At 45.0% G+C, this 26,906-nt stretch overlaps 1 protein-coding gene across 2 annotated transcripts; it reads right to left on the bottom strand.

Moving 5' to 3' along the window:
- Positions 1 to 673: 673 nt before the first annotated feature.
- Positions 674 to 16,484, bottom strand: NRN1 (neuritin 1). 2 transcript variants are annotated; one of them, XM_007069173.4, is made up of 3 exons: positions 15,865 to 16,484; positions 11,193 to 11,337; positions 674 to 7,670 (listed from the first exon to the last, which is right to left on the bottom strand). In XM_007069173.4, exons 1-3 carry the CDS (start codon positions 15,917 to 15,919, stop codon positions 7,436 to 7,438), a joined length of 435 nt encoding a protein of 144 aa, XP_007069235.1. In that variant the 5' UTR covers positions 15,920 to 16,484; the 3' UTR covers positions 674 to 7,435. The 2 variants fall into 2 exon arrangements, with proteins under 2 accessions (XP_007069235.1, XP_043396097.1); XM_043540162.1 differs by lacking the exon at positions 15,865 to 16,484 and adding an exon at positions 15,575 to 15,704.
- Between the last annotated feature and the right edge of the window lie 10,422 nt (positions 16,485 to 26,906).

The raw sequence follows: 26,906 nt of genomic DNA, 5'->3' as shown, positions 1-26,906 counted from the left end.
AGACCAGATTTGTTTTTTACTCATTTGCAACCCCCCCCCGGCCCCCCATCTAGGGGACTCATTCCTCTAGGTCACACTGCAGTCACTCACAGAGAAGGTGCAGCGAGGTAAATCTAGCCATGTATCAATCAGAGGCCAGACTAACCTCCTTGTTCCAATAAGAACAATAACTTAGGTGCACCATTTCTTATTGGAACCCTCCGTGAAGTCCTGCCTGAAATACTCCTTGATGTAAAGCCACCCCCTTTGTTGATTTTAACTCCCTGTAAGCCAACCCTGTAAGCCGTGTCGTCAGTCGCCCCTCCCTGCGTCAGAGCAACGGCAAACAATCGTGCATCTGAGTTGAGAGTGCTGTCCAGAGCAGTCACAATGGAGCACTCTGGGATAGCTCCCGGAGGCCAATACCGTCAAATTGTGTCCACAGTACCCCAAATTCGACCCGGCAAGGCCGATTTAAGCTCTAATCCACTTGTCAGGGGTGGAGTAAGGAAATCGATTTTAAGAGCCCTTTAAGTCGAAATAAAGGGCTTCATCGTGTGGACGGGTGCAGGTTTATATCGATTTAACGCTGCTAAATTCGACCTAAAGTCCTAGTGTAGACCAGGGCTAAGCAAGGATGTAAACAAACTTTAGGTTCACCTGTATCTCTCTCCCTCTCACAAAGGCACACACATGCCGTCTTGTAATTTTATTGGGTCAGATAACACTGTGCAAATCATGATGTTACAGGTTATTATTCAATCATGTTGTAATATCACAGTTACAAAATCTGATGTCTTACACATGGTTTACAAGACAGGTCACTGAAGTGCTCTATTTTCAGGTGTAGGGCTGTATCCCCACAGGGTGGAATTCATCCCTGTACAGAGGTGCAGCACAAGGCACATACACCACTGAAGTCCCAGGGCTTAAGTGGGATTTCAGTGGGATCATTGGTCCTGTGTAGGCCCTCTGCACAGGAGGGAATTACACCCATAATGACTGCTGGTTTGTTTCCCTTGGTTGCCTCCTTTTTTTTTTCCAGCGCAGACACATGTCAATCACACTCTGTCATCAGGGGCTTACTTCCTGTTAAGCCAAAGGCACCAGCTGATCAGGAGAAGGACACCTGACCCAAGATAATACAGCACTGCTTGCTGGAAAACCACTCCAAGGGCCTGGTGTGACTGTCACTCAGGTGGCCACTGGCTCCAGCTGAGGTGATTATGGCACACCCAGTTACCAGACCCTGATGGCCAAACCTAGCCCACTTCCTCACCTCAAATTCCTCTGGATTCACGTAGTGTAAATAGGCTGGGTTACCCAAGATCAATTACTCCTCATCCCCGTCAAAATGTGTTTTCACCCTGCACCTCACTGGGAAGAAGACGACAGCTTGATGCCTCCTCAGGCTATTACCTACACAGGCCTCTCCCCAGCCTCCTGCAAGCTGCGCTTAATTTGTAATGAAAGAGGTGCTGGGGCTCTCAAGTAATTAGGTGCTGGGGCTCAAGCAAGTTTTTGACTTTCATAACTGGCATGGCAAGTGCAGAGATGCTGGAGCTATGAACTGCCAAGCCTAGAGGTGACGGGGCTCAGCCCTGGCAAGCCCTGGCACAAAATAAGCATGGCCTGCAAATAGGAAGAGCAGCTACAGCAGGACAGCTGCAGATAACAGGAGAGAACAGGAAGAGCCAGAGGCAAAAAGAGGTTGCATATTTGAAAAGCTTGGCTGGACTCATCACTATGTTACTCCAGCTTTACACCTTTGTAGAACGTTAAAACTAGTGACTTTATATTAGCATAAGACTGGAGTAACACAGTAGTGAATCAGGCCCTTTTACTTAAAATGTTCAGTTCCCTTCAGCGGGGATCTCTAGGCCCCACTGGCATACAAATAATATTATGAATTAATCAATAAATACAGGCCTGATTTTGCCACTCCTACTCAGGCTGCTTCTTCTGCTTGTAGCTCCACTGCTTTCACTAGGGCTGCTCTCAGAGCATGAGAACAGCTCATTGGTTTAAACAGGGCTATGTGGGAATTAAGGTAAGTAAGAGGGGCAGAATCCCAACCTTAATTATTAATAATACTGTGAACAAACAGGTCAATGTACCCTGCACTCAGACAGCCTTGCATTCAAATGTTGTTGATGATTACCTGTTCTGTTCATTTCCTCTGGGGCACCTGGCATTGGCCACTGTCGGAAGACAGGATTCTGGTCTCGATGGACCTTTGGTCTGACCCAGCATGGCTGTTCTTATGTTCTTATTCTGAGTAATGGACATATACCACATTTCCCAATTCATTCCCCACGTGCTAGCAGGCTGGCTTTGCAATGTTGCACGTCCATCTTTCTCTCTGTCTTTGCATCATGCAACAAGGCAGATGGAGAGGTAACAGATGCATTTTTAAACTCTGGCTCAATCTTCCATCTTTCAAAGGTGATCCGAGGCAAATCTGAATAGGAAGCAGTGTACAGCCTCCTCCTCCAGTGCTCAGGTGGCTGGTTAAAAGGCGGAAGTTGGCGAGGATTATTCAGTGGAGCAGCCTGTTACTAAACACGAGTTTATCCAGAATTCATAAGGAAGGAGACAAGCTTCAGTGAGTCTCAGGGGACAGCAGCCTGTAGGTCTGATGTTGCTCACAGACTGAACTAGGACAAGGATTAGGGCCTGCAGATCTGCTCTGAAAATGAAAATAGCGGCCCCAGCTTCTGCTAACTCCATTTACCTTGCAGTTTAGCAAAGAAGGGCACTTGCTGGGTTATTTCTGTCCCTTTTGGTTTGAATGAGCATTTGAACTCCTTTGTTTGGACTTGAAATTTTCCAGCTCCTGTTTGCCTGGGGGCTGGAATATGGTGTGAGGTTTCTGGAGAATTGGACACCTGCAGCTTTGAAAGAAATCTGCTTATTGGGGAGTGGGACCAGTGCAGCAGAGAGCATGGCTGGTTTCTTCTTGGCCTCTCCTCTCTTCTCTTTTTATCACTTCTATTATCCTAACCACAAAGCCTTCCGGAGCTGGTGGGCACAGAGAGACAAGGTTAAACAAACCTGGTTCGCTTAGTCCTTTTCACCAGGTTTGGGTCATTTATTTTTCTGCTCTATTTGGACACAGCTGAGGAGAAAAACTCTGGAAACACATGGCAGTACAGTCATTTTTGGATTAAAAAGCAAACAGAAAATAGAAGAATAACATCCAGGGGATTCAAGACCCTTAAAATTTTCATAACCTTAAACACTGAGAAGGCTTTAGCCCTGCCACCATAATTTGAGACTATGTTGTGTTGTTTGAAGATCCATAGAGCAGGGTTTTGATCAGCAATCAGTAATTAAATGAGGCCAGAGATGATTTGTTAACACATTATGTAAAATATGTATATTTTAAAGTGTCCAATAAATTCAGTTCCCACCTCCTAATTTTTAGTTTGTTTTGTAAGAAACAAACAAATATTTGTGGAGCAAAAGACTGGTGCAAATGCAGGTGCTACCACAATACAAATAATAAATAGCTACAGTAAGAATATTGAGAGATTGAAATCCAGTTCTGCTGCTACTCCTCTAATCTTCAAGACAGTTACAGAGATGGAAGCTTAACTATTCTCTCTATAAAAAAGCCTGGTGCTAGTTCATTTACAAACTCCTTGTCTCCTCATTTGCACACCTTAACTGATATCAGCTATGTCTAGTACAGTAATTCCCAGCTCCCTGGAAAATCAGAGGGGGAGTTAGTCATTTTGCGCCCGGCCTTTTCTTTAATTGTAAGTGGAAAACAAATGAAACCGTCTAGGCTGAGAAGTTACAGGCTGATCTTGCTCCCACTGAAGTCAGTGTCAAAACTCCCAATGGTTTCAGCAGCGGGAAGATCCCATTTTGAAAGAATAGTTAGGTGGTCGTTCAAATCCATTCCTTATCCATGCCACTTTGGTGGATGCCTTTGGTGGGTCTTTATTAGCTTATTTTGCAGTCTCCTCTCTCTGATTTGGGTTGTTGTTTCTTCTTTCCGTCAGAAGGTTGTGTGGGTGGCTTATACATTTATGGAAAAGAAAGCTGGGTAAGTCATTATTTATAGCCCGGTTGCTGTGTATATAAAATAAATATAGGCGATGCAATGTAGACTTATGTATAACATATGCATCCTTGTTCATCTTATTGCCTGGAATTACCCTGTCATTAGACAGTGATTTCCGAAAGCAGGCGTTTGTCAATTAGAAAGGCACATCTGTATGCTGGTGCATTTGGAATAACACCAGGATGGGAGATTTCCCGTGAGATTTTGCTTCTATTGAACAAATCCTTTCCCTTCTAAAACTCTAAGAAGATTGATATTAAAATCGAAACAATTTGCAATACCCCAGGAGAAAAAAAATTCAGATGAAATAACCTAGCATCCTTGTCTCTCACTGGCTCAGCCACTAACTTAAAAAAAACATGCTTATGATTTCATCAGCCCTCTGTCTGCCGTCTCGTCGCCATGTAGAACGACTTTGTGTATTTGCTAAATATAGAGAGATTATTTATTATTCATTCATTCTAATTTGAAAATCTCTTGAACGCACTACTGAGATGGAAACCGATCCCCTTACCAAAGAGTTTGAGATTGCTTTATACAGTTAAGCCAAAGCCACTATTGTTTAAAACAAAATCTGGAAATAGAAAGAACTAAGAAGCCATTTTAATCCAGAGTCAATTGGTATTTCTGTAATAGAATGGCACATCTTTGGCGTTTGGTCCTGCAGTCCTTATACAGGCAAAACCTCTCTCTCTCTCAAAATGGAATCCGATCTATTTATTTCAGTGGAAGTTTTATTGAGTAAGGACTACCGGATTGGGGACTTTAAACTAGACTCACGTGACCACATCCTGCTTGGGAGAGAAAAAAATCAGTGGGATTGCTACAGGTAACAGGATTTGACCACGTGTAAAGTCAGCAGGATTTAGCTCCTTACGGAAATGGATTTAACTACTAGCGGTAAAACAAACAAACAAAAACCATCCTTCTTACACGGGCAAATTTTCAGTGGGACTTTGGCCCGAAGAAGGACCCGATTCTCCTCCCACTGCAATCAATGGGAGTTTTGCTGTTCGCTTCAGTGGGAACTCTAGCGGGTGCTAAAGCAGTGCAGGGTCTGCCTGAACTCTCCCATTCCCTTTCCCCCTCTCTTGCCGCTGTCGGTTGGTGCTAAAATAAATAGCAACGTGTGATGTCATGATTATTTTTAATAGCGATCTAAATTTTGATCATCTGGGAAAAGCCATTCGCAGAAAGCCCACGGTTCCCTGGCAGTGCCAATGTGGGAAAGAAGGGAAGGGAAGGTGGAAAAATGCCCACGAAATGAGGCTGAGCTTTGCATAGATTGGTGATTCCCCCCTCCCCCCAATGTATTTTATCATTAAAAATCAACATCGCTTGCAGTGCTAAAGGCTGCTGGCTTCAGTTCCGGGGCCCATTTGTTGCTGGGATTCAATACGTTTGGGAAATGCAGATTGGATTGCAACCCACTGTTTGATTTATGAACGGGTACGTTTGCTATTGCTTACACATTACATTTCAGACTTTACAGACCTTTGGGGGGGGGGGGGAGAATAATGATATGTTGGAGAAGGGGGATTATTACATCCCCCTCCCGCACCGGAATAAATAATGTGTATGACTAGAATTGCAGGATCAAAATTAAACTCTGACCCCTCCTTCCCTTCCTCCCAGCTTCCTCCCTCTCAGCAGGACTCTCATCTTATAGGTAGAAAGGATGTGTTTACGCCTTGATGTTTACTTCTCCATAAAGGCATCAAAATCCTATAAATAGACAAGGTTACAGCAGCTTCTGCTGCTAAATCAATAGGGCCCAGTCTCCTGGCTATTTCAGCCGAGCTGTCTTATTAATTATGAAAGGACTCATCTGATCTCAGGCAGCCGCTTTCTGTCCCTCCTTTGCAGCATCTTAATGGTGGTTGCTTTCTCTCCCCTCCACAGCTATAAACAGGCTCCTTTTCAGCAAAATAGGTTTATTTTTATTTTTTTTTAAATCTCTAAATAGGTTTGGAAAGAATATAGCTGTAAATAGTCTGCCTATAAGGCCGCCAGCAATTGCTGTGCCAGCAAAACCGGCGTGTGTGGATAAAGGGAAGAATAACCGGGGCGGATTTTTGACAAATTGCTTCAAATGCAGCCGTGCTAGACCTGTGAGCCCGTCCTGCATTGCTCGGGTACCCGGAGTTCCCACTGACATCTGGCACTCACTTTGGCTGTCGAGGGCTGGTTCCCTCTGTAAGCAGTCACAGAAGAGGAGTCCCACGTTTTAGAAAAGGAGTATTGTGTACTGTTTTTAGGGAGAGTTTCATAGCATTATTTTTCAAGGGCTCTGTTAATTAGTTTAGAAATTCTATATTTCTTTGCACCAAGATGACGATGTTAATTAATTTAGCAGCTCTGCATTTAGCCGCCATTATATTAAAAGCCTGTCCAGTTAAATAGATATATACCATGCATATTTTACAAATAAAACGACACCCTCATTTCAAACAATACTTTTTATTTTATACTTCTTTCTATACTTGTAGCAAATTTTTTTTTGCTGAATTAGCTTTATAATAAACTCTTTTTAAATTACATCTTTTCTTTTAAAATCAAGGTTCTTTTTTTTGTCAAAATCAATATGCTGTATTTTTAGGTTTACATTTAAGCCCCCTTTTTGTAATCTATACTGTTGGATATTCAGGTATTTTACTGTATGTGTAACATCTAAAACAAGAGAGGAGGAGGGAAATTAAAGGCAGTGAACTCGGAAAGATGCTTTGACAACACCAAGTAAAGCTAAACTCTCAGCAATCTTAGCAGCATTCAATCCTTCAGTCATTAGAGACAATCTCTTTCCTTCCTTCCTTCTTTTTCTTTAGCTGTCCATTTCTTTCGTTTTTCCCCTCGAGGAAATTTATTTTTGCAGTGGAATGACCAAAAAACAAGCGACTGTGGAGGAAAGATGATAGATTGTGAGTTATTCACCATATGCTTCACACGTGGATATCAATCTTGGATTCATTTCCAGTGCCTTTTTTCTCAACTCATCGTTTTCTTTCATATTATAAGAGGAGCCCGTCTTTTGTTGTTGTTGTTGTGGTTGTTATTATTATCATTATTTATTAAGATTATTAATATTAGGTGGCCCAAAGCCGTTCCTGAGATTCTTTTGCACAAAGGGCTCGAGTTTTCTATTTTTATTTGAAGAGACACTAAAGCTGAGGTCCGATTTTGGCTGTTTGTTGCTCATTGTTTGGTAACATTTGGCAAATAAAACACAAAATAAAGAGAGAACGTTTCCACAATCCTATATGGATGTTTCATCATCACAAATCATCACAACGGTCCCCAAAAAACGGATGGACACTTCCTCTATAAATCCAGTATATGGAGGGTGTGTGTGTGTGTGGGTATGTGTGGTCTACCAGGAGAGACCTCCTAGAAGGAGAGCCAGGTCACTAGCGCTGCAGAGAGAGCCAGCAGGAGCAGGGGGAAGGCAGGGAGGAGGAGTAGGGAAGGAGCTGACCCGTTGCTTCCTCCGCATAGTTCAAATAAGCTGCCTTGAAAATCGAGGTTTTTGGATTCCCTTTTCAGTTTTTCCCAAAGATCTGTCGCGCCTTCCTGGCAATCCGTGAGGGCTGTGAGGGTGCAGGAGTGGAAATCATCCCAGTACCTGGGGAAGAAGCAAACACAGGGGACAAGCGCCAGGTCACTGGCTGCACAAGATGGTCCAACAACCTGCCAGCCCCACGCCCGATTCTCCCCCCGCCCCACACGCTCCCCTTCCAACCCCGCCCCTCCCAACAGCTTCAAATGTGTGTAGCGATGACGGGTGCCCAACCCCCCAGTTATGCGAATCAGGCCCCTGCAAGAAGTTTCCCCCTTTGGGGGGGCTGCAAAATTGAGGCCCCTAAAATCAACAGTCGCTTTTTCAAAACCTTGGCCCTTGCTGCCTTCCGAATTGCAACCTTAGCAGAAGCAGCCCTACGCACAACCGGCTCGTTTTGCGCCTCGGCTCGGCTCCGGCTCCCAGTTAAACCACTGGGGGCGGGGCCGCTGATTTCAATGAAAGCAGGATCAAGCCTTCAGTCAATAGCTCTGGTTCAGGGTTCCCTCAGGAGCGACTGCAATCTTAACCCCCAAACGCCCCCTAAGCGGGCGGCTTGCTTCCGTTCTCAAGAAGCAAGGCGGCTACCCCCAGCAAGCTTATTCTGTATTTACGCGGTAACGTTTTGGTTTAGGCTTTTGCAAGGAGTCAGAAATCGAAATCTCAGCCTTTGAAGGGAAAGCGGCTAGGGTCCAACGCATAGCTCCATAAATCCTAGGCAGGGGTAGAAGGTGTGCCTTTTGCGTTCACAGAATAGATGGACATCTTCCAGGGGGGAAATAGCCACAAAAAGCCTATTATTAACCTTCCTTAACTGTCTGACTTTATTAAGGAGGGTGTTTCTTAGCTGTGATGATTATCATGATTATATTTATTTATTGCTTAGCATGATTATTGTTGGAGGGTCTTATTTGTTGTTGATGCTGATGAACTGTATTATTGTGCAGTGAGCTTTGCTTTTACTCTTCCAGAACGATGGAATCGGCCAAAGTTTAAAGCTCCTAAAACAAAGTTACTTGACAGGAAAGCACCACGTTGGTGATCCCATCTAGGAAAACCTTCCACCGACTTCAGAGGGCTTTAGCTCGAGCCCTCATTGCACAGAAAACCAGCCACCTCTCTGCAGAATGCTTTGGATCAGGCGCCAGGTCAGTGATTCTGAAATTACAGGGACAGTATTCCTGTAATTTCAGAATCATAACCTGATCCAAAGCCCCGCTGGAGACAAAGGGGAAGTCTGTCCAGTGATTTAAGTGAGCCCAGGATCCTTCAGTGTTTAAAATAAGAAATTACTCACCCCCTTGGAAAATTTTCCAATATTCCTAAATTGCTTTCCCATTTTTCTCACTCAAACCAAAAGCAGATTTCGAGGATAAATCTATACTCCAAGCAGGATTGTCTCATTTCAGAGGAGACTGGCAGATCTCTGTGTAGTAGTCTAGGTTATCTAAAATCAGTGTGGCCCCTGTGACGGTTCTCTGGTTTGGTCTGGTTTTTCAGGCAGGCGCTCAGTTTTCGGTTGTTTTTTTTAAGCAGTCCTGCAGCCTCTAATTTATGAGCACTCTACATTGGTTGTAGACTCCAGTGTTTGCTACATTTGTAATAAATAATGAGATATTGAGATGCCAAGAAGGCTGAGAGTGTGCCTCTCCTGCAGTATTTCTGCTATAATTGCATCTCCCAAAGGAAAATTAAATCTTCCTTGATCTTCTTTCAATACACATACTGGCATAGAGAAAGGGAGAGAGAAACCTTTAAAGAAATCAGGCATAGGGCGGTGGCACTGGACAAGAAGCTAACTCCTGAAGAGTATCTAGGACAAAGGCTTCAGATCAGAATGCTAGGGCCCTTATTTATGTATTTATTCTACTTGCAGCACAGCGGGTACATTGCAGCTGGCCACTCAAGCCACGTACCGGCATAGTAGACGCTGCAGATAGCAGCCTACTGTCGATCAGAAATATATAGACAGAAAGAGAAGTCACATGGGTTTCACAACATAATCTTTTGGGTTAACATGTCTTGATTTTAAAAAAATGTTTCCGTTTAATGTACATTGTTTTCGGACTCCTTTTTTATGTTTCAAGAAAGACGTTACACTCTAATGACACCGCATTGGCTTCTAAATATGACTATTTTGCCGGATATTTCAGGATTATGCAGGAAAACAGCAATTGGGGAAATCCTATAAACGGATTTTTAAAAAAATTAAATTAAAATGCAAACGGTGCCTTACTATCTTCAAACAAAGAACCCCTTAATGGACAGTTCTTAGAAATGAAGCATTAGCTCTTATCCTCCTATTCTCACCAACAACCTTCATATGTCCCTAGTAAAGAGTCAGGAATGGGAGACAACGCTTTTTTAATGTGGGCGAAATGAATCACGATTCACCATTTCTTTAAGCAATGGACCCTACCAGGCGCTTAGTCTGGAGTCGAAGCAAAACTCTGCAATGACTTCAATGGAAAGTTGTGCTTAAGAACTCCCTGCCCGGTCTGGCCCAGTGTTCCTTCCGCAAGGACTGAAAGTTTGGCAGCGAAACCATCCCAGTGTCTCAGCCTGCAGAGATCATTTCAGTGCCAGTCCCTCTTCAGACACCAGTATTTCTATACAAGCCCAAGTCATTATTCACGCCTTATATAAGCAATAATGTTATTAACTCTAAAAATGAAACTAACTAGATCTGAATGATCGTGGAGAAATACCTCTCTCTAATAAGGCGGCAAGGTGCTATTTATTATTAATTATTATTATTATTTCTCAGTATATTCGATTGCATTGTTGTCATCTGAATTTATTTTGTTTCATTCCGGGGCCAGATTCAGATCTCTTTACTCGTGTTGTTTAGCAGCAGACTTAAAAAACAGTCCCACATTTCTAGAGTAAAGAAATCAGAACTCGACCCACAACAAATAAAGAATCGGAAGAGTCAATGAAGAACAAGCCTAGCCCTAGAATTTCGCTGCTTAGGGGGTTTGCAAAAACGATCCTGTTTTAGGCAGTTCGTTAGCTACGAAACCGGCCTTTAAGAAGAGCCAGGGCCAGCCAAATGTTGCCAACCCCATGCTGGATTTCCGACCTTCATTTTTATTTGCACCAGCACCACCCATGTAAATAACTATTTGCATTGACAGCTAACGCTGGATGGCACACTTGGGGCCTTGAACTGATCAACTGGGAAGGGACCATCGGCGTTAAAAAAAAATGCAGAGGGCAAGAAAAAGAGAAGAGAAGCCAAAAGAACACATAGTCAGCGGGGAAACGAACTGAATGGCTCAGCTGGCGCGCAGGTTAAATCTTTCCTCGCAGTACAGTTTTGCTCTGATTGGCGCTTCAGCCTGCGGGGCAATAAGTACGGAGGTAAGGCCAGCTCAGGGCAGGGACAACTGCAAATAGGGCAGCGCCTTGCAGCTCTGTACAAGCCCTTTCTTTTTACGCAGAGAGACACAGCCACAGCAGCAAACCGAGCGGGATTTTCAGCCCGGCCAGTGACATTTCCTTTTCAAATAACCGGGTCGAATAACCACCCCGAATGTAACCCTCGCGATCCGTGACGAGGAATAACAACGAAATAGGAAGACCTACGAGCAGATCGTTTGGAGATTTCTCTTGTCGTCCAGGTCCTGCGGGTAGTTGGCCATGTTATCGCCCAGTCTGAGCAAACAGTCCGAGAAGCCCCTAAAGACCGCATCGCACTTCCCCGCGGCTCTCACCGCCTGCACCAGGTACGCTGGGGAACAGAGCAGCACCACATCAGCCCGGACACATCCCAACACAAGTAACACCGTGCAGCACCCAACCCCCACATGTCTGTGAGCTCCATTCAACCCCCCCCCCCCCAACCACCACCATATACTAGGGATCAAAGTCGTGGACAGGAAGAGCTGCCATTCTTGTGCACCCGCCAAGTTGCAAACCGCCTTGCTTCCTTCTCAGCACAAAAAGCCAGTTTTGCTGTTTGGGCATTTTCAGCAGCAGACGGGATTCATTTTGAATGAGGGCAAGTGTGCTGAGAACAACAGGTTTAGAGTCAAAGGCATTCAGGGAGCGGGTTTGTGCCTTTGATTTGTGTTCGCCCGCGTCAGTTCTTATTCCATCTCTCTCTCCCGTTGCATGTTTTAGTTTAGTTTACAGTAGCGTGGCCCACTACAGTCCTGATTACCGTTAGGTTGTTTATTAAAGGCAATTTTCAATTGAATTCTTTCCTTTCCCGGGATGCGTTTCATTGTTATAACATTCTGCTTCCGAACCCACACACACACACATGGACACTCTGTTAAGGGCACTTCATTATTTCAGGGGAAATAGCTGGGAAAAATGAAACCTCTCTGAGAGGAAAAGGAAAACATTCACAAACCACGCAAAGGGGCTCCAACTGAAACGGCTCACGTAGATTTCTCCCTCCGATGGTGCAACAGCGTGGGGTGGGAATGAAAAGGTTTTGGGTTGCAATCGCTAGTAAGAGAAATGAATTTTTCCACTGTTAAAATCTTTTCCTGGTTATATTTCCCATGTTGCACCTTTCGGATTTTGCTATTCACTGGCACACACTGAGACCCTCCCACTGTTTAAAAAAAATGAAAATGCCCTCCTGTGTAATCCACCGATGGACTGAGTGTTAGAGTCACAGACTGTGTGTGTGTGTGAAGTTACTCCTCACCTATGTCGTAATTTTGCAACTAGATGGGTGCCAGAGAGACGCCTGTGGTTTATATGTCAGACTGTGTGTCTCTGGACATGTTCATAGCCAGATGGATCGACGTGGAGACACAAGAGCATCATTTACCTCACTTCACCTCAGCTCCTCTCTGTACCACTCTGCCTAGAGGGCTAGAAGTTTCTGAAAACTGTCTAGCTACAGCTTAGTCCATCAACCAGGCGCTCAGTCTCTAGCCACACACAAAACTGACCCTGCTGGGAAGAAGCTGCTCCCTCCCGATCTCTTCCCCTTGCAATGAAATCCACGCAGTGCGGAGGGATCTAGTGGATTTTCATGCAAGGGGAAGCCAGGCTGTCTTGCTGGGAGGATTTTCTGTAAACACCTTTTAAGTGATGTTAGCTCTAAACAGTTGCAGTGGTGCTGAGGGAGGTTTGGGGTGTCACCATGGTTTACTCTCTCTCTCTCTCTCTCTCTGCTCGCCTGCATGGTCAGGACTCACTCAATTGATTTGTCTGTTTGAAAAAACACCACCACCAGCTACAATTTCTAGCTGACAGGCTGGGATTCGCTAGCATACGGGCTATTTATCCCTATCAATCCCGCTGCAAATGAAAGGGAATTAGAGGCTTGTTGGTTTAATTGATCACTGGCTTGATCCTGAACAACAGAGCTCAGGGCTCTCGGCTGCTGCCCCCCCCCACCCCCCATGCACTGCATTTTAGCCACCTACAGTAATCGGGTTAAGGGAGCTGCCATTTTCACATGCTGCTTTCAGGAGCCTGCCCCAAGTGCTGGGGGCACACACTGGATTGGGAGCCTGGGATTGCAACGGTAAGAAAGTCTACCCTAGAGATTCCCCTGGGGGACCTGGCTGCTTCTGTTTAAGGTGCTCCCATTACCAAGTAAATGGCTGGCTCCAAAAGGCTCCGTTTCAACTCAGAAACCCCGTCACCCCTCCCCGTTTGATTCATCATTAACCTGACTTAGTGACCACACCCCTCACCACCGCCGCCCACCCGCACGTCAAAACACGCCGGGGGGGGGGGGGCAGACATTGGCTACGGTACAAAACATGCAAACAAATCGCAGAGCTGAGCACATCCCGAGAGAGAGAGAGAGAGATCCTATAAAAGCCATCGCGATCCCTCCATGCAAGCCGATGAGGAGGGCGAAAACGCCACTTCCAAGCGGCAAAATGCTACAAGTCACTCTTGAAAACACAGGCTCCCAAATGATCTGCCCTATGAATCGACTCCTCCCGGGCGCCAAGATGCGATGGCAAAGATAATAATTCGTAAGTGCCATTGTACGGCCTTCGTGCTCGGAAGGAGAGGCCTGCTCAAAGCCCACGCGGGCGCGAGAGCGAAATGACGTGCAGCTAATTGCATTGTTAGCATGCTGTCGCTGTCAGCGGCTTTGGGGGCAATTGTGCTCTAAGAAACGAGACTGGGTTTCTCCCGAGTTACCCAACAATGGGATTTCTCTTGAATTAGGTCGTTTGAAAGAGAAAGGGGAAAGTGCCGCCCATCTGCAACGCATAAGGGCGAAAGGGTCCATCCATAATTGATCCTTTTTGCATTCCTTAATTTTGCTGCTTATTCTCTACCTTTAATATTCTTTAGCTCCGTCTACTCCCCGCGTCATTTGTCTTTCTGTCTCACCTTCCTTCCTTCCAAGCTCCTGCAATCCCCGCTTCCCTCCCTCAGCCACCTTTCTTGTCAAAGTGTCAGTGGTTTCGGACAGCTTCCAGCCATGAATTCATAAGGACCAAGGCATTGGTGCAAAGATATACATACATTGTGGGGGACACCAAACTAATGCGACAAACTTCCATGTCATACGAAACCTTTAGTAATTCACCAGCAGAGGTAAATACAACTCTACACTGGATGTGGCATTTATTCTCTTTACAAAACAGAGGTGGCACCTTATTTCAATATAGTAATAAAGACTTCGGAGTCAAATAAAATCAAACTGCTCACCGAAGAGACTATAAGATCCGAAAATTCATCCCTTTCCTCACTCCCCCCAAAATGTCTACACTTTAATAATATTTGAGGTCTGCAGCACTGTTTTAATCTGAACTTTCCAAATTCCTGCACGTTTTCGAACGATCTAGTGCATATAAAGTGCCAAGAACATGTAAAATTCACTGCGAAAAAATGCCTCTCTTGGTAAAATTTCCTATCCTCACATCCTCCTCCAATCAAATAAATAAATACATTTAAAAAATAGGAAATGTAGTTTTAAAAAGGCCATATGTCCTGAAAAATGACATCCTTTGAAATTATTCTGTTTGAAATATGACATGAATTTTGAGGTTTGCAAATTCTAGCCACATTTTCCCGAGTTCAGTGTTTCGTCTCTAGGGTTTCCTCCCCACGCCCCCACCCCATCGATGCGAAATTTATTTCCATCGCGTTTTGCCTTTTCTCCACTCTCCCCCCGCCCCAATGCTGCAGAGATCGGCTAGCTAGGAAAGCGACAGAGCGAAATGATTTTTAAACAGCAAAATTGAGTATTTTTATTATGACAGAATTCCTTCGCAGAAAATCTTTTCAAGGGTTTCTCTTGTAATCTGCCAATGTATCGATAAAGGATGTGTTTTAATTATTTTTTAATCCAAGATCTTTTTTTTTTTTTTGGATGATGCTAGGGAATTTCTTTTGGGCTTTTTTTGGGTTATTAGTGCCTCATGCAGAATCAAAGGAGTGGCAAACTTTAAAGCTGTTCTAATGTTTGTAACTGTGAAAATATTTTCATCGGAAACACTGAACAAAATTAATCTAATAAACAAACAAAACCCACCAACAACAAAATCCCAAACAACAGCAAGAAGAAATGCACACGCACACACACACATACATATATACACACAAACCAGGGTGGAGGGAAATCTGTGCTATTGTAAGTAACTCCCTTCCAAAGAATAGGCATTTTGCACCTGTGCTTCAGTGACAGGTTCTCTTAGTTTATACAAAATTAATGCTCAGGCAAGAAGATTTAGATTTTGGTTTTGTTTCACCATCCCACTTAACAAAAAATTTCACGGCAGCTGGGAGAGCCCTGACATTCCAAAAGACAGCATTGCGACCCCTTTGCACCTCCCTGATTGCCTGCAAATAAACTTTCCAGCTAGACCGCTCTCTAGCCATTTTGTTCCATTTCTCATCTCTCCCTGCCCCTCTAGGGAAGAAATAAATGTCCTCGCATTGGAACCACTGAATTGTCGGCGGCATAGATCTAGGAAGAAATATGTATGTAATCGTTCCCGGGGAGGAGGGAAAGAAAAAGAAAGCAACCTAACCATTAACGAGCATTTCATCCGTCTGGTTTGCAATAAGGAAGAGCAAAAGTGGTTCAAGACGAAAAAGAATTCGTTCCCTTTCCTGCGGAAAAGCTGTTCTTTCAGCACTTGGCATCCTGAATAAACACGAAAATTGCCGTTAAAAAGAGCCAGCGAGGAGAGTACATAGCCTGGTCCCTTTCGCCACAAACCATGCCAATCATTTCAGGTTATTTAGACATTCCGTTTCTGCATGCATCAAATGGGGTTTGGTGCAGACAACTTGAGACACAATTTGGCGGTCCACTTACCTATCTGTACAGCAAGGATCAGAGAAATATATCTGCCGTTCAACTTAAGTCCCATCCTACATTTAGTAAAACCATTTGCGACTGCAGATCTTTAAATAGTTACTTTGGAAAACGTGGGGGGAAGCTGAAAAACAGGCATTGCCAACAAGTTCCCAGCAGCGGAGACCTTGCAGACGAGGGGGAGATGGAGAAGAAGGGGAGAAAGAGGGAGAAGGGAGAGCTGGGAATGGTTCACTCCATTAGCAGGGGGCGGAGGAAGTACAGCCCCACGCCCACCACCAGCCCTGACGTGGGGGAATGACACTGACGGATTCTTTTTCTTTTTCTTTTTCTTTTTTTCTTTCTTTTTTTTTTTTAGTGTGCACCTTGGAAGGAGAAACGCCATTTATAGGCATCCCTGTCTGGATTTAGCCCGCTCTCTGCCATTAATCGCCACGAAATCTCCTCCCCTCGGTGAAATTCCCCCGGGCTGCTGGCGTGACCCTGCAGGACTTTAGGGGAACCCTGGATTCTCCACGCGCCTGCAACAGCGCCGACAACAAACAAAAGCCCACCAGAAGGAGCTGGCCCGGGAGGAACTCCTGCCATCCTTATTAACACGTCCCCATGGCCAAACACCGCAGCAAGCGCCTGACAGGCAGAGCAGCTTCTGTTAAGCCTGGCGTGTGCCTCTCTCCCCCGCCTCTCTCCCCACTGCACAGCTGCGTCCAGCTTCCCGCCTCACACTCTCTGTGCCTGGCACACACCGGCCGCTAGATGTGATCCTTGCGGGCTTGCCCTCACCCTGCAGAGCTGGCCGGTTCCTCAAGAGCAACAGGCGACACGGGGGCTAAAGCTTGGCCTCGAACAGGCTGCCGGCAGGCTGGGTTGGTTCTTTTGTGCTGCGCCTAAGCCACATAATAATAATTAGCCCTGGTATAGAAGCAACCCGAAATCATTTGCATTGCTTTGCCCATGGCGTTGCTTTTACTTAGGGCACTGCTGAGGAGCCAGGCTGCAAAATTGCCGCGCTCCCCCCTCTTTTTATTTTGGAATAACCTCTCCACACGATTTTAACCCGCTCTCCCGCCCTCCAGGGGTTTTGGTTTTTTAACGTATTATAAAATACCTGCCCCCCTGTGCTGCCTGAATCGATGCCGCTGCATTGCTGCTTTGTTACATAACGGACGGGGCTGCAACTGGCAAACAGATCGGGAAAGTAGAAGTAGAGCCCAACGTTACATCTGATCCCTATCCAGGCCAGTTGGGGCTTTCTGGGGATGCAGGCTGGTAGCACAAAGCCTCCAATGTTATTTTCGATGGCAGGGGCGTGACTGTGTGTTTCCTCTTTTTAGCCAGGAGATGCAAAAATAATACTTTCTAAGGCATGCAAATCCAATGAGGGAACCTGTCTATCCCTCGAGCCCTCTCTCCTGCAGAGCAACAGGAGCGGCTAGTGAGGGATCTAGCCATCCATTTGGCACCAGGTGAGGATATTGAGGGGGCCCGAAGGGCTGTGGGGAGGTTTGCCGCGCTCCGGGAGACAGAAGGGAGGGGGGACAAGGAGGAGTACATCCTGCTGTGGAAGATTTCAGAGTAGCAGCCGTGTTAGTCTGTATAGTCAGCAAAAAGAACAGGAGGACTTGTGACACCTTAGAGACTAACAAATTTATTTGAGCATAAGCTTTTGTGAGCTACAGCTCACTTCATCTCTCTCCCTCCCTGCCTGGGTGGCGATAGCACGGAAGAAAGCCTCCCCCCCCCCCAACCCTTTGCAGCAACGGGGGTGGGAGACTGGCTTTTGCTGGGTCTGTCCCGGTTGGCCCCTGCAGTGAGGAGTGGGCGGAGGATTCAGGAGTCTCCCCCCATCCCTCCCCTATCACGTCACCTGGATGAGGCTGGGGAGGGCTGCTGAGCTGGTTTATCTCTGCCAGGCTGCCTGCCCTGAATCCTGAGGGAGACCAGGGCCTGCCTGCCCCATCTGCCTTTTTCTTTCCTACTGTGTGTATTAGGGGCGGTGGCTGGGGCCTGAGGCAGATCAGAGCTGGGGGCTGCACAAACAGAAGTGGATGCTGCAGGTCCTGGTCTGACCAGCTCCTTATTCCATCCTGAGCGGGGAGTGGGGGCTTTCCTGTCAGGCAGAGCAGGGATGCCCCCGCCAGACAATAAGGGAGCTGTCCAGACAAACCACTGCCCTTGCAGTGCCATCCTTTCCTCCCCATCCCCACCCTCCCCTGGGGCCCTGAATGCTGCGCTGCCCTCACCACCCCAGGTGCAAGGCTCAAGGCATGAGGGCAAATTCGGTGGGAGTCTGTCAGCACCCCTGCCCGGCGTTAAGGGTTTTGAGCTCTGGCTCAGCTCAGTAGAGTGTGCATGTTGTTATCTTGGCTAACACACTGGGGACTGAACCCAGGAGCTTCAGAACTGAAAACACCAGGCTCCACAGCTTGACCTAAAAAGCCCCTCTGTGGACTTAGGCCCAAAATGGGGGAAGTATAACATACACTTGATCCTGGGGGGTTACACAGGTATCTTCCCCTAAGGGAGAGGGGGACCTGCTGCCAGCACTGGGGTAGGCTACATAGGTACCTGTCTAGGGCATTTAATTGTTAGGTGCAGCTCCCACCTGGCCACCTTCTTACCAGATGGGGCGGCTTCTCAAGGGGGAGTGTTTCCCTTTTAAATGTGGCCCACTTGCCCACAGGTAGCAGTAGCCCTAGGGTGCCAAAACGGCTAGTGCTGGCTCTGGCTAATGCAAACTGAGACCCTGTGTCTGCAGAGGGAGCAAACACAAGCAGCTCATGGAGATGTTCTGCTTCTGTTGCCCACCAGGGTCTCCTTTCTGCCCTGCATTGCACCCTGTGTAGCCACACTGAACCCAGTGACCCTAAAGGTTTCACTTGCTTGTAATTACCAGTTCCTACCTACCTTCTCCCCACCACAGGGTAGCCACTCCCACTCAGGTGCTCCACCACAAAATTACCAACCCCTACCCATGTCTTCCTACCACCCCTCTACTTGGCTCCTCTCCCCACAGAATAGCCACTCCTTCACCACCATAATTACTACCCCTCAGTCAGATCCACCCACAAAGTTACTGCCCACAAATCAGCTCCTCCCACCCCTGTTTCAGGCTGGCTGATAGGCAATGTGAGGGCTGCTGTTGATTTTCAATCCCCCTGCTCCTAATGAGTAAATATAATTAAGTAGTTTTACTCTAGCAGCAGCAGTGAGTGCTGCACAGTGCAGCTCCTTATACCAGCAATGCCTGAGAAGCATCATTTAAAAAAGAACAGCCCTTCACTTCCCCATGGCCTGAAGGGAAGAGGACTAAGCAATACGCTTAGAGGGAGACATGACCGTCTACAAGGGTCTGAAGGTCACCGAGAAGGGAGAGGGATTATTTAGGGTTAAGTGAGTCAGTACAACTAGGAGCAATTACATGAAATCAAGAGTAAGATGCAAAAACTCTTGATGGTGAGATCTGTTAATATAGTAATACTAACATGCAGTTTACCCATTGCACTTATATAACACCTTTATATCCATAGACTTCAAACTGATTAACAGAGGTAGATAAGCAGAATTATCTCTACTTTCCAGACAGGGACAAGGTAGGGGAAAGTGTCTTTTGTCAGGTCCCAAAGTGATTGCATGGCAGAATTAAGGATAGAATCAGGTCTCTAGACTGCTGGGGAAAGCTCAAGTCCCTACATCACAGGAAGAAAAGGAGTACTTGTGGCACCTTAGAGACTAACCAATTTATACTCTGAAGATGTTAAATAGTCTCTCAAGTGATGTGATAGAAGCTCCCTCCAGTAGGGATATTTGAATCTAAACTGGATTTAAGGCAAAAAAGGTAACACAGTATCTGGCATTCAAATGTTGTGGTAATGGCTGCTCTAGAATTACTGCCAACAGAGATAGATATACCATAGGGTAGGATTCTGCCATTGTCCCTGCAAAGATCAGTGAGGTGACCCAGTAGGTCTTTTGTATCTTTGATTTAGTGCATTAGCAGCAAATAAAAGGGGATGGATGGATGGGCTGTAGGCTCAAGGTGCTTGAATGGAAACATTGTACATGCTGGTCAGCCTGCAGCTGGGCTGTTGGTATTTTAGTCAGTTTGTTAAAGCACCCTTGGAAAAGCACCATGATCGAAGGGAAGTGACAAGTTCAAGAGTACAAGTACTGAGAGAGCTGCAGCAGGAGGAATTTTCATTTCACTCCCATGCCATGCTGATAAAGGTTTGTGGTGGTGGTTGTTTTTTTTTATCATACTTGTATCTCCTACTTTTTCCTAAGGGTAAACAAGGTCTAGCTGCAAGTTAGGGCTTAGCTAGCATGAGGTGGTGTGTCTTGAACTTACTTTTGACCATAGCACATGTAAAACTTGCTTTGAAATTGACTATATGACAATTTCCAACATGCAAATCAAACAGATTGTAGAGTTTTGATTTGTTTAACATTTCAGATCCATGTTTAACAGTTCAGAGGTATCTGAACCTCTGACAAACTGGGTCAAAAATCTCTTGAGAGCAGGCTGTTCTGTGGGATTTCTGCTTCTGGAACACAAGAGCAGTGGCTTTGGTGGTGTTCCAGCTAGAAATGATCCTAAACTAAACCACCTCTGGATAACCTTGAACTTTGGGGAAGTTCAGCTGTATCCGGTGTTAAGGGGTAGCAAGCAGAACAGTTGCCCAGGGCCCCACACCACAGGGGCCCCCGCCAAACTAAGTTGCTTGGACTTCGGCTTCAGCCCCGGGGGCAGCGGGGCTTGGACTTCAGCTTTCCACCCTGGGTCCCAGTGAGTCTAATGCCAGCCCTGCTTTCCGGTTTATTTTGGCGGACCCCTTCAAACCAACCCCGACCCACAGGGGGATCCGGACCCCTGGTTGTGACTGAACCACTGCCTTAAGACATTTTCATTATCAACAACTCTTTTCAGTGTTTCTCAGGGTAAAGATCTCTTCAGCATTTCTTTCTGCCCATTGCAATTACTGTTTTTGCTGTAGGCACATGCTTAGCGTGTTATCATTGGCAATGGTGTAAATCTGTTAAGTAAATGTATTCCTCAGTTAGCCTTAGGCTTACCATCATGACTAAATCTACCAGAGACTATCATCAAAAGAGGCAGTTTGGTCCAGCTGGTTGGGGACTGGCCTGGAAGTCAGGAGATCTAGGATGTATTCCCAGCTCTACCATTGGCCACCAGTGTAACTGCGGACAAGACACTTCCTCTGTTTCCCCTTCCACCCTTTGTCTATCCGAACTGTTCAGATTGAAAGCTTTCAGGGTGGCGATTATCTCCCAGTATTGCCTAGCCCAAAGGGTTCCTGATCTCAGTGAAGCTGCTACTGTTAATGCAAGTAAGTAATCATCATAATCTCTGACAGTATCACTCAGAAGTTGGGTCAGGTAATAATCACAGCACTGATTAAAATGTGGGGCATCTTCCTCTGGGATGGGGGAGCAGTCCCTGTGCTCAGTTCAGCCTGGCACTTACATGATCTGCGTAAGAGGTGAGGAAATTTCCTTTTGCCCTCTGTGCTTGAATCATACCAGTGTAAGGGCCAGACAAAATCTGGCCCTAGATGAAGACTAGAACAAACAGGAATAGATGCCACGATTCTGACACCTTACACAAATTGCCCCATGAGTGGGACTGACGCTCGTGGAGGGGGAAGAAGCTGTGCCCTGTAAAGTGGTTTAGTAGTACTTGCAGTCCTTCTGCATGCTCTGGAGGTCAAGGAGGAATTCTGCTTTCCATTGTTCCTTGTGGAGCCCTGTTTCTGACATGTGACATAGAGGTATGACCTAGCCCTTAGACTGGAAGCTCCTCAGGTAAGGAATCCATCTTTATCTGTGTTACAAAAAGCTGTGCTCGTTGATCTGATAAAATACTATTACTAATTGCATTCCGTACTGGATTACCACAGTCTAGAAAGGACATATCTGTTGACAGCAAGCCAGAGATAGTGAGGTTCATAACCTCCAGCTAGCTCTGTTGTTAGGGGAAGATGGCCAGAGACAGAAAATACAAACCAATATTGATGCCCAGTTGAAATTACCCCAATCCATTGTGAGAGCCTGAAGACTTTATTTAAGTAGAAAAAGAGCATGAACACACTGAAAATGTGACAGGTGGGGTTTAAGGAACACCTTCTAGTTGGGGGTGCAGTGGAATTGTCTGGTCGCATATTTTAGGATTTATGTTACTAGCCAATCTTCTAAGAATGAATTGAAAGTCCTGGTTAACCACAGGTCTAGTTTTACCCTTGGATGTGTCTGACTTGTATTGAACAGGAGTCAGGTAGGCATGTGTATCTGAGGGAAGAATTTGACCTTAATCTACATTAAAGTTGTGTCACAATATGAAATTACAGTATGCGTGTGTGTATACACTGTAAATCATACAAATGGAAATCATTGTTAGCTAAATGAATTTTTATGAATGTAAACTGTTGTGGTGATTCAAAATGCAAAGCTGGGGAAAGTAGTGGGGAACTGAGGACTAAGAGTAGAATTTAAAGTATTGGGATTGTTTTACAGAATGCTTTTAAAAGATAAGGATATTGGATAAGGTCTTTTGCAAAATATTTGGCTTAGAGAACAATGATCTAATTTAAGTTTACCAAATTAGTGAAATAATGAAATCTTTATTCTCTATGCCTGGGATGACCAAAGGGATAAAGATCTGAAGAACAAGATCCTCAAAGGTATTTAGGCACTTTATTTCCATTGAAATAAACTAGTTCAATGAGAGTTAGGCACCTAAATATCTTTGAGGAGCTGGGCCTGATCACCTAACTCCATGTAGGCTCAGCTTTTCCAAGGAGCCTAATGTATGTTTGTACTTTTTGAAATGTCTTTTGAAAATAAATTCTGACTGACAAAATCTCACTTGACCACCATCAAATTTTTGCCAGCCATGGTTGTAAGGAAAATAATATCTCTCTTAAAAATATGATCATTCACAGCCAATCAGCAATCCTCTTTGATACATGTGGAAAACAGAAAATTCCAAGCAGGGATTGTTAATTTTGTTATCTGAAGGATGTTGCTTCTCACCAGCCCATCCACTTCTTAATACAGTGTTGTAATGAGGGTGTTGTTGATGAGCCCAACCGAGCTCAGAAATGTTCCATCCAGATGGAGAACACACCCACTTCCATTATGTTTGGCACACAAGATATTGTTTCAGGTGTCCATGGATGTTGCTAGGAGTGGGCTGGCTTCCGAAAAGCTGTCCCGTTGGAAAACTGTGTCTCTGTCATCCTAGCTGGGTGTTTTCTTTCAAGGGACATATTCTCATCCATGGTATATAAAGGATCTATGGATGAGGTGAGCCCCAGTGCTTTCATCACAGACCTGAATGGCATAGGTGGTGCTGGGAAAGAACTGACGTCCCAAACTGGATATTTTGTCTTAATCAGCAAAATCCAGGTAGGGTATAGGATATGGAAATTTGGTGAGTTGAATGCATCCTGCCTCCGTTTGACATCCTTCTGCCACTATGAATAGATCTTGTGGGCCAGCTATAGATCTCAATCACTTGAGTGTAACTCTGGGGTAACTCCATTGACACCAGTGTTAGACAGTTTGGAGTTACTTCAGATTTACGCTAGAGTAACTGAGATCAGACTCTGGCCCACAATGACATTTCCATTACAGGAGCTAGCTGCACAAGGTCTGTAACTGCACTATATATCAATAACAATCCCACATAGGGCTTGCTGCTACTTCCACTGAGGTCAATGGCCAAACTCCTATTGACTGCAGTGGGAACAGGGATCCCTTAGTGGATTAGTATTCTGTTTCTTTTATTTATTTTATTGATTTGAAGAATATCTATTGCCATAGCAGCTATTGGCCTTCAGTTAAAATAGGAATTCAGTAACTGAAATTCCATTCTGAGTTTTCTTTACAACAGTCAATATGATTCCTTCTAGAAACACATTAAAATAACCAGCTTTATCTGATGCCAGCTGTCATGAAAACCTACACTTATGCTCTTCTAAATTTTAACTTTTCACTTCATCAGCCCTTAGTAACATAACCAGTTACAAAGGAACTTCAGAGCTGGAAAAAAAATCCATGTGTTAATTAGTTATGTGTAGTTTGAGGAAAGCACAGGCAATTTAGATTACCATGTGTGGGGGGGAGGGATAGCTCAGTGGTTTGAGCATTGGCCTGCTAAACCCAGGGTTGTGAGTTCAATCCTTGAGGGGGCCATTTAGGGATCTGGGGCAAAAATTGGGGATTGGTCCTGCTTTGAGCAGGGGGTTGGACTAGATGACCTCCTGAGGTCCCTGCCAACCCTGATATTCTATGTGTGCATCTCAATGAACTTAAATGAGATAGTCATTGCCAGAAAAGTGCTAAATCTAGGGAGGAAAAATATATAAGGTAGGATTTTGCCCTGTGATGTACTAATGCATATCTTGAAAGAGATGAGTAAATGGTCTGCAGTGTATGATGCTCTCTAGAATTATCATAGAATCATATCTACTCTGGGAATCTATGATGGATCTAGAGGAACACTAATACCCTGATTTTCAGAGGTGTTGAGTTCTGTAGCAGCTGCCATTGGCTTCAGACACATCTGAGAAGATATAACTCATAAAGGGACAGATCTAGTCCCAATTAAGTCAATGGAAAGCCTCTCATTGACTTGAACAGGAGTGTTACTCTACCAAAAAAGATCATTGTTCAGAAGCTGTATTTGGGTACAGTTATGTTCTACGTATTTGGGTACATCATTCTGTGTAGGATGTGGAACAATGACTGGACTAAATGGGTATGCATTTGTGTAGGCAAAAAGTAGCAGCATACCGTGCTACTTGTTCAGTGACACAGTACTAAAGATGCATGACTCAACAGTCCAGAAAGGAAGGTCATCTGTCTAAGAGAGTGTAGCTGTTGATCACCATCACCTTGTATTCTCTCTCTCAGCTAGATATTCCATGTAGTCAGTCATGCACATGTCAAAATCTTTTCTCCCTCTCCAGCATCTCTCTATCCTTGTTTCCAACTAATCATGAGTTTCTGAAACATCATAGTGAAAACATGGCAGCTGCTGCTTAGCAGGTTGCAATTAGAAATATCAAGAACACTTCTGTGGGATTATGCCCTTCTCTTTCCTAGATGGGTATGGCATCTAAATAGTCAGACAGCCTCTTTGGGGTCTTGCCTTGAGAATCATGCCCCAGGGAGTGAATTAGTGTGGTAATCCTCTGAGGGGATGAACATAGACATGGGTGGCAGGGGGCTGTGAGATTTTTGTTAAATTTTGTGCATTTAATCACTTCCATGAGCTAATGTACACGTGAAAACCATGGCTGCCTTTGCCAAGGGCATTAATGTGCTGAGCACCCATAGGATATGCTGCCATGGGAGTTGAGGGTGCTCCTCACCTTAGAGGAGCTTTCCGCACCATCCAGGACTAACCAGCCAATCAAACAGCTAGAGGTGGAAAATACACATTGCCATTAACATTTTGTTCCCTTGAGCTTTCCTTCCTAGGCACGGTGGGGCCTGATCCAAAGCTGACTGGGGTCAATGAGAATCATTCTATCAACTCTGATGGGCTCTGAATCAGGTCATTTAGCTGCTAAGACCAACGGGTCATAAAACCAAAATATGTATTGCAACTATTTCTCAGGGAGACACCAAGGAGAGAGAACTTTTTACTGAAGGGTAAAAAAGACAGCAGTAATTTTGACATCTAAATAAACTGACTCATTTTGAAAGCTGCCCTAAGTCCCCTCCCCCTCATTCTGACATCCTCACCTGAAGGCCAATGATTTATGACAGCATATTTCATTGGTTCCTATAAGGAATCTTTTTCAGAGCAAACTGCCATCGCCTGCCAAAGAGTGGCTTGTGCAGGTCCAGACGGAGGGAGGTAAGCTGCTAAAAGGTAGTGATTGCAGCACTGATCTCTTGCAGGCTCTGCAGTGTGAGGAGGTGGTTCTGCATCACAATGAACTTAATTGAATGAGAAATGCCATTGATTTTCTTTTCAACCCTCCCCACTGCTCACAGCATCAGTGATCAGAACCCTCTGCTCATGCCAACCAGCAGAGTCGCACAGTGAGCAGAGAAAGACGATTTTTGTTCTTGCTACAATTAGCATTTTTTACGGGTGAAAACAAAATGTAAGTTCTCTGGGCTTGGAGCTATTGGTTTGGAAAAGCATTGCCTGTATAATAACAGCTTCAGGAGAGGGAGGCAGTGGGTTAGGTGAAAAATCTTAGCTTACTTTACACTCCTGTGGTCATGAAGTGAAATTGTTCTCAGCTTTACCTGTTTGTTGAAAGTTGTGAAATGACACAATTACCAAACTATTGAAGGGCTCCTAAAAGGTCATTCTGTACTTAGACAGCTAAAGGTGCATAAACTGCCTCAAGTCTTTAGGGAACGAGAAAGGAAAACATTCCATACTTTGATAATTGAATCATGGCCCTTTTTTTCCCCTCTTTGTTAGGAAGGTATGTTAACACATAATTGCACATTTGAACAGCTAGTAATTTTCTACAGAATTTATTAGACGCATCACAGAATATTATGCTGTTGCTGTTATTTGTAACAATATAGCAAGTAGTACTTTTTGTTTTTTGTCCCCCCGTGAAACTTTGTTGTTTTTTTAATTACAATTTAGGAAGAAATTCCTATTCTTGGGATATTCTGCCAAATCCAACCCAGAGAGCGTTCCAAAATCAAAACTCCCAACCCCAACACTGCAATAGGCTCTTTGCAAAGCACAGCTTGTCTTGTTTCTTATGTCACAGATTATAAGGTCCTCATAGCAGTGACTGTGAGCAGCATTCTCAGTGTAAAGGGGCCATAAAACTGATCTACCCACTCTGCTGAGGCTTCCCCTCTGTAAACAAAGGGAATGTCCAGGTGGTATAGAATTCCTCATCAACCCACTCCCAGCATTAGCACAGAGAGAGTTCCCCTATGCTGGCTCTGTTGATGCCTGGCTGCCAGAATAACCTTGTGGAGCTATGGGCAGTTGGGTGCAGTTTAGAGCAACCTTGCTACTGGAGTTGGGCCTT

The sequence above is a fragment of the Chelonia mydas genome, chromosome 2 (genome assembly GCF_015237465.2).
Source record: "Chelonia mydas isolate rCheMyd1 chromosome 2, rCheMyd1.pri.v2, whole genome shotgun sequence".
Lineage (NCBI taxonomy): Eukaryota > Metazoa > Chordata > Testudines > Cheloniidae > Chelonia > Chelonia mydas.
The sequence above is the reverse complement of the archived record's forward strand: the minus strand, read 5'-3'. Positions and strand labels throughout refer to the sequence as shown.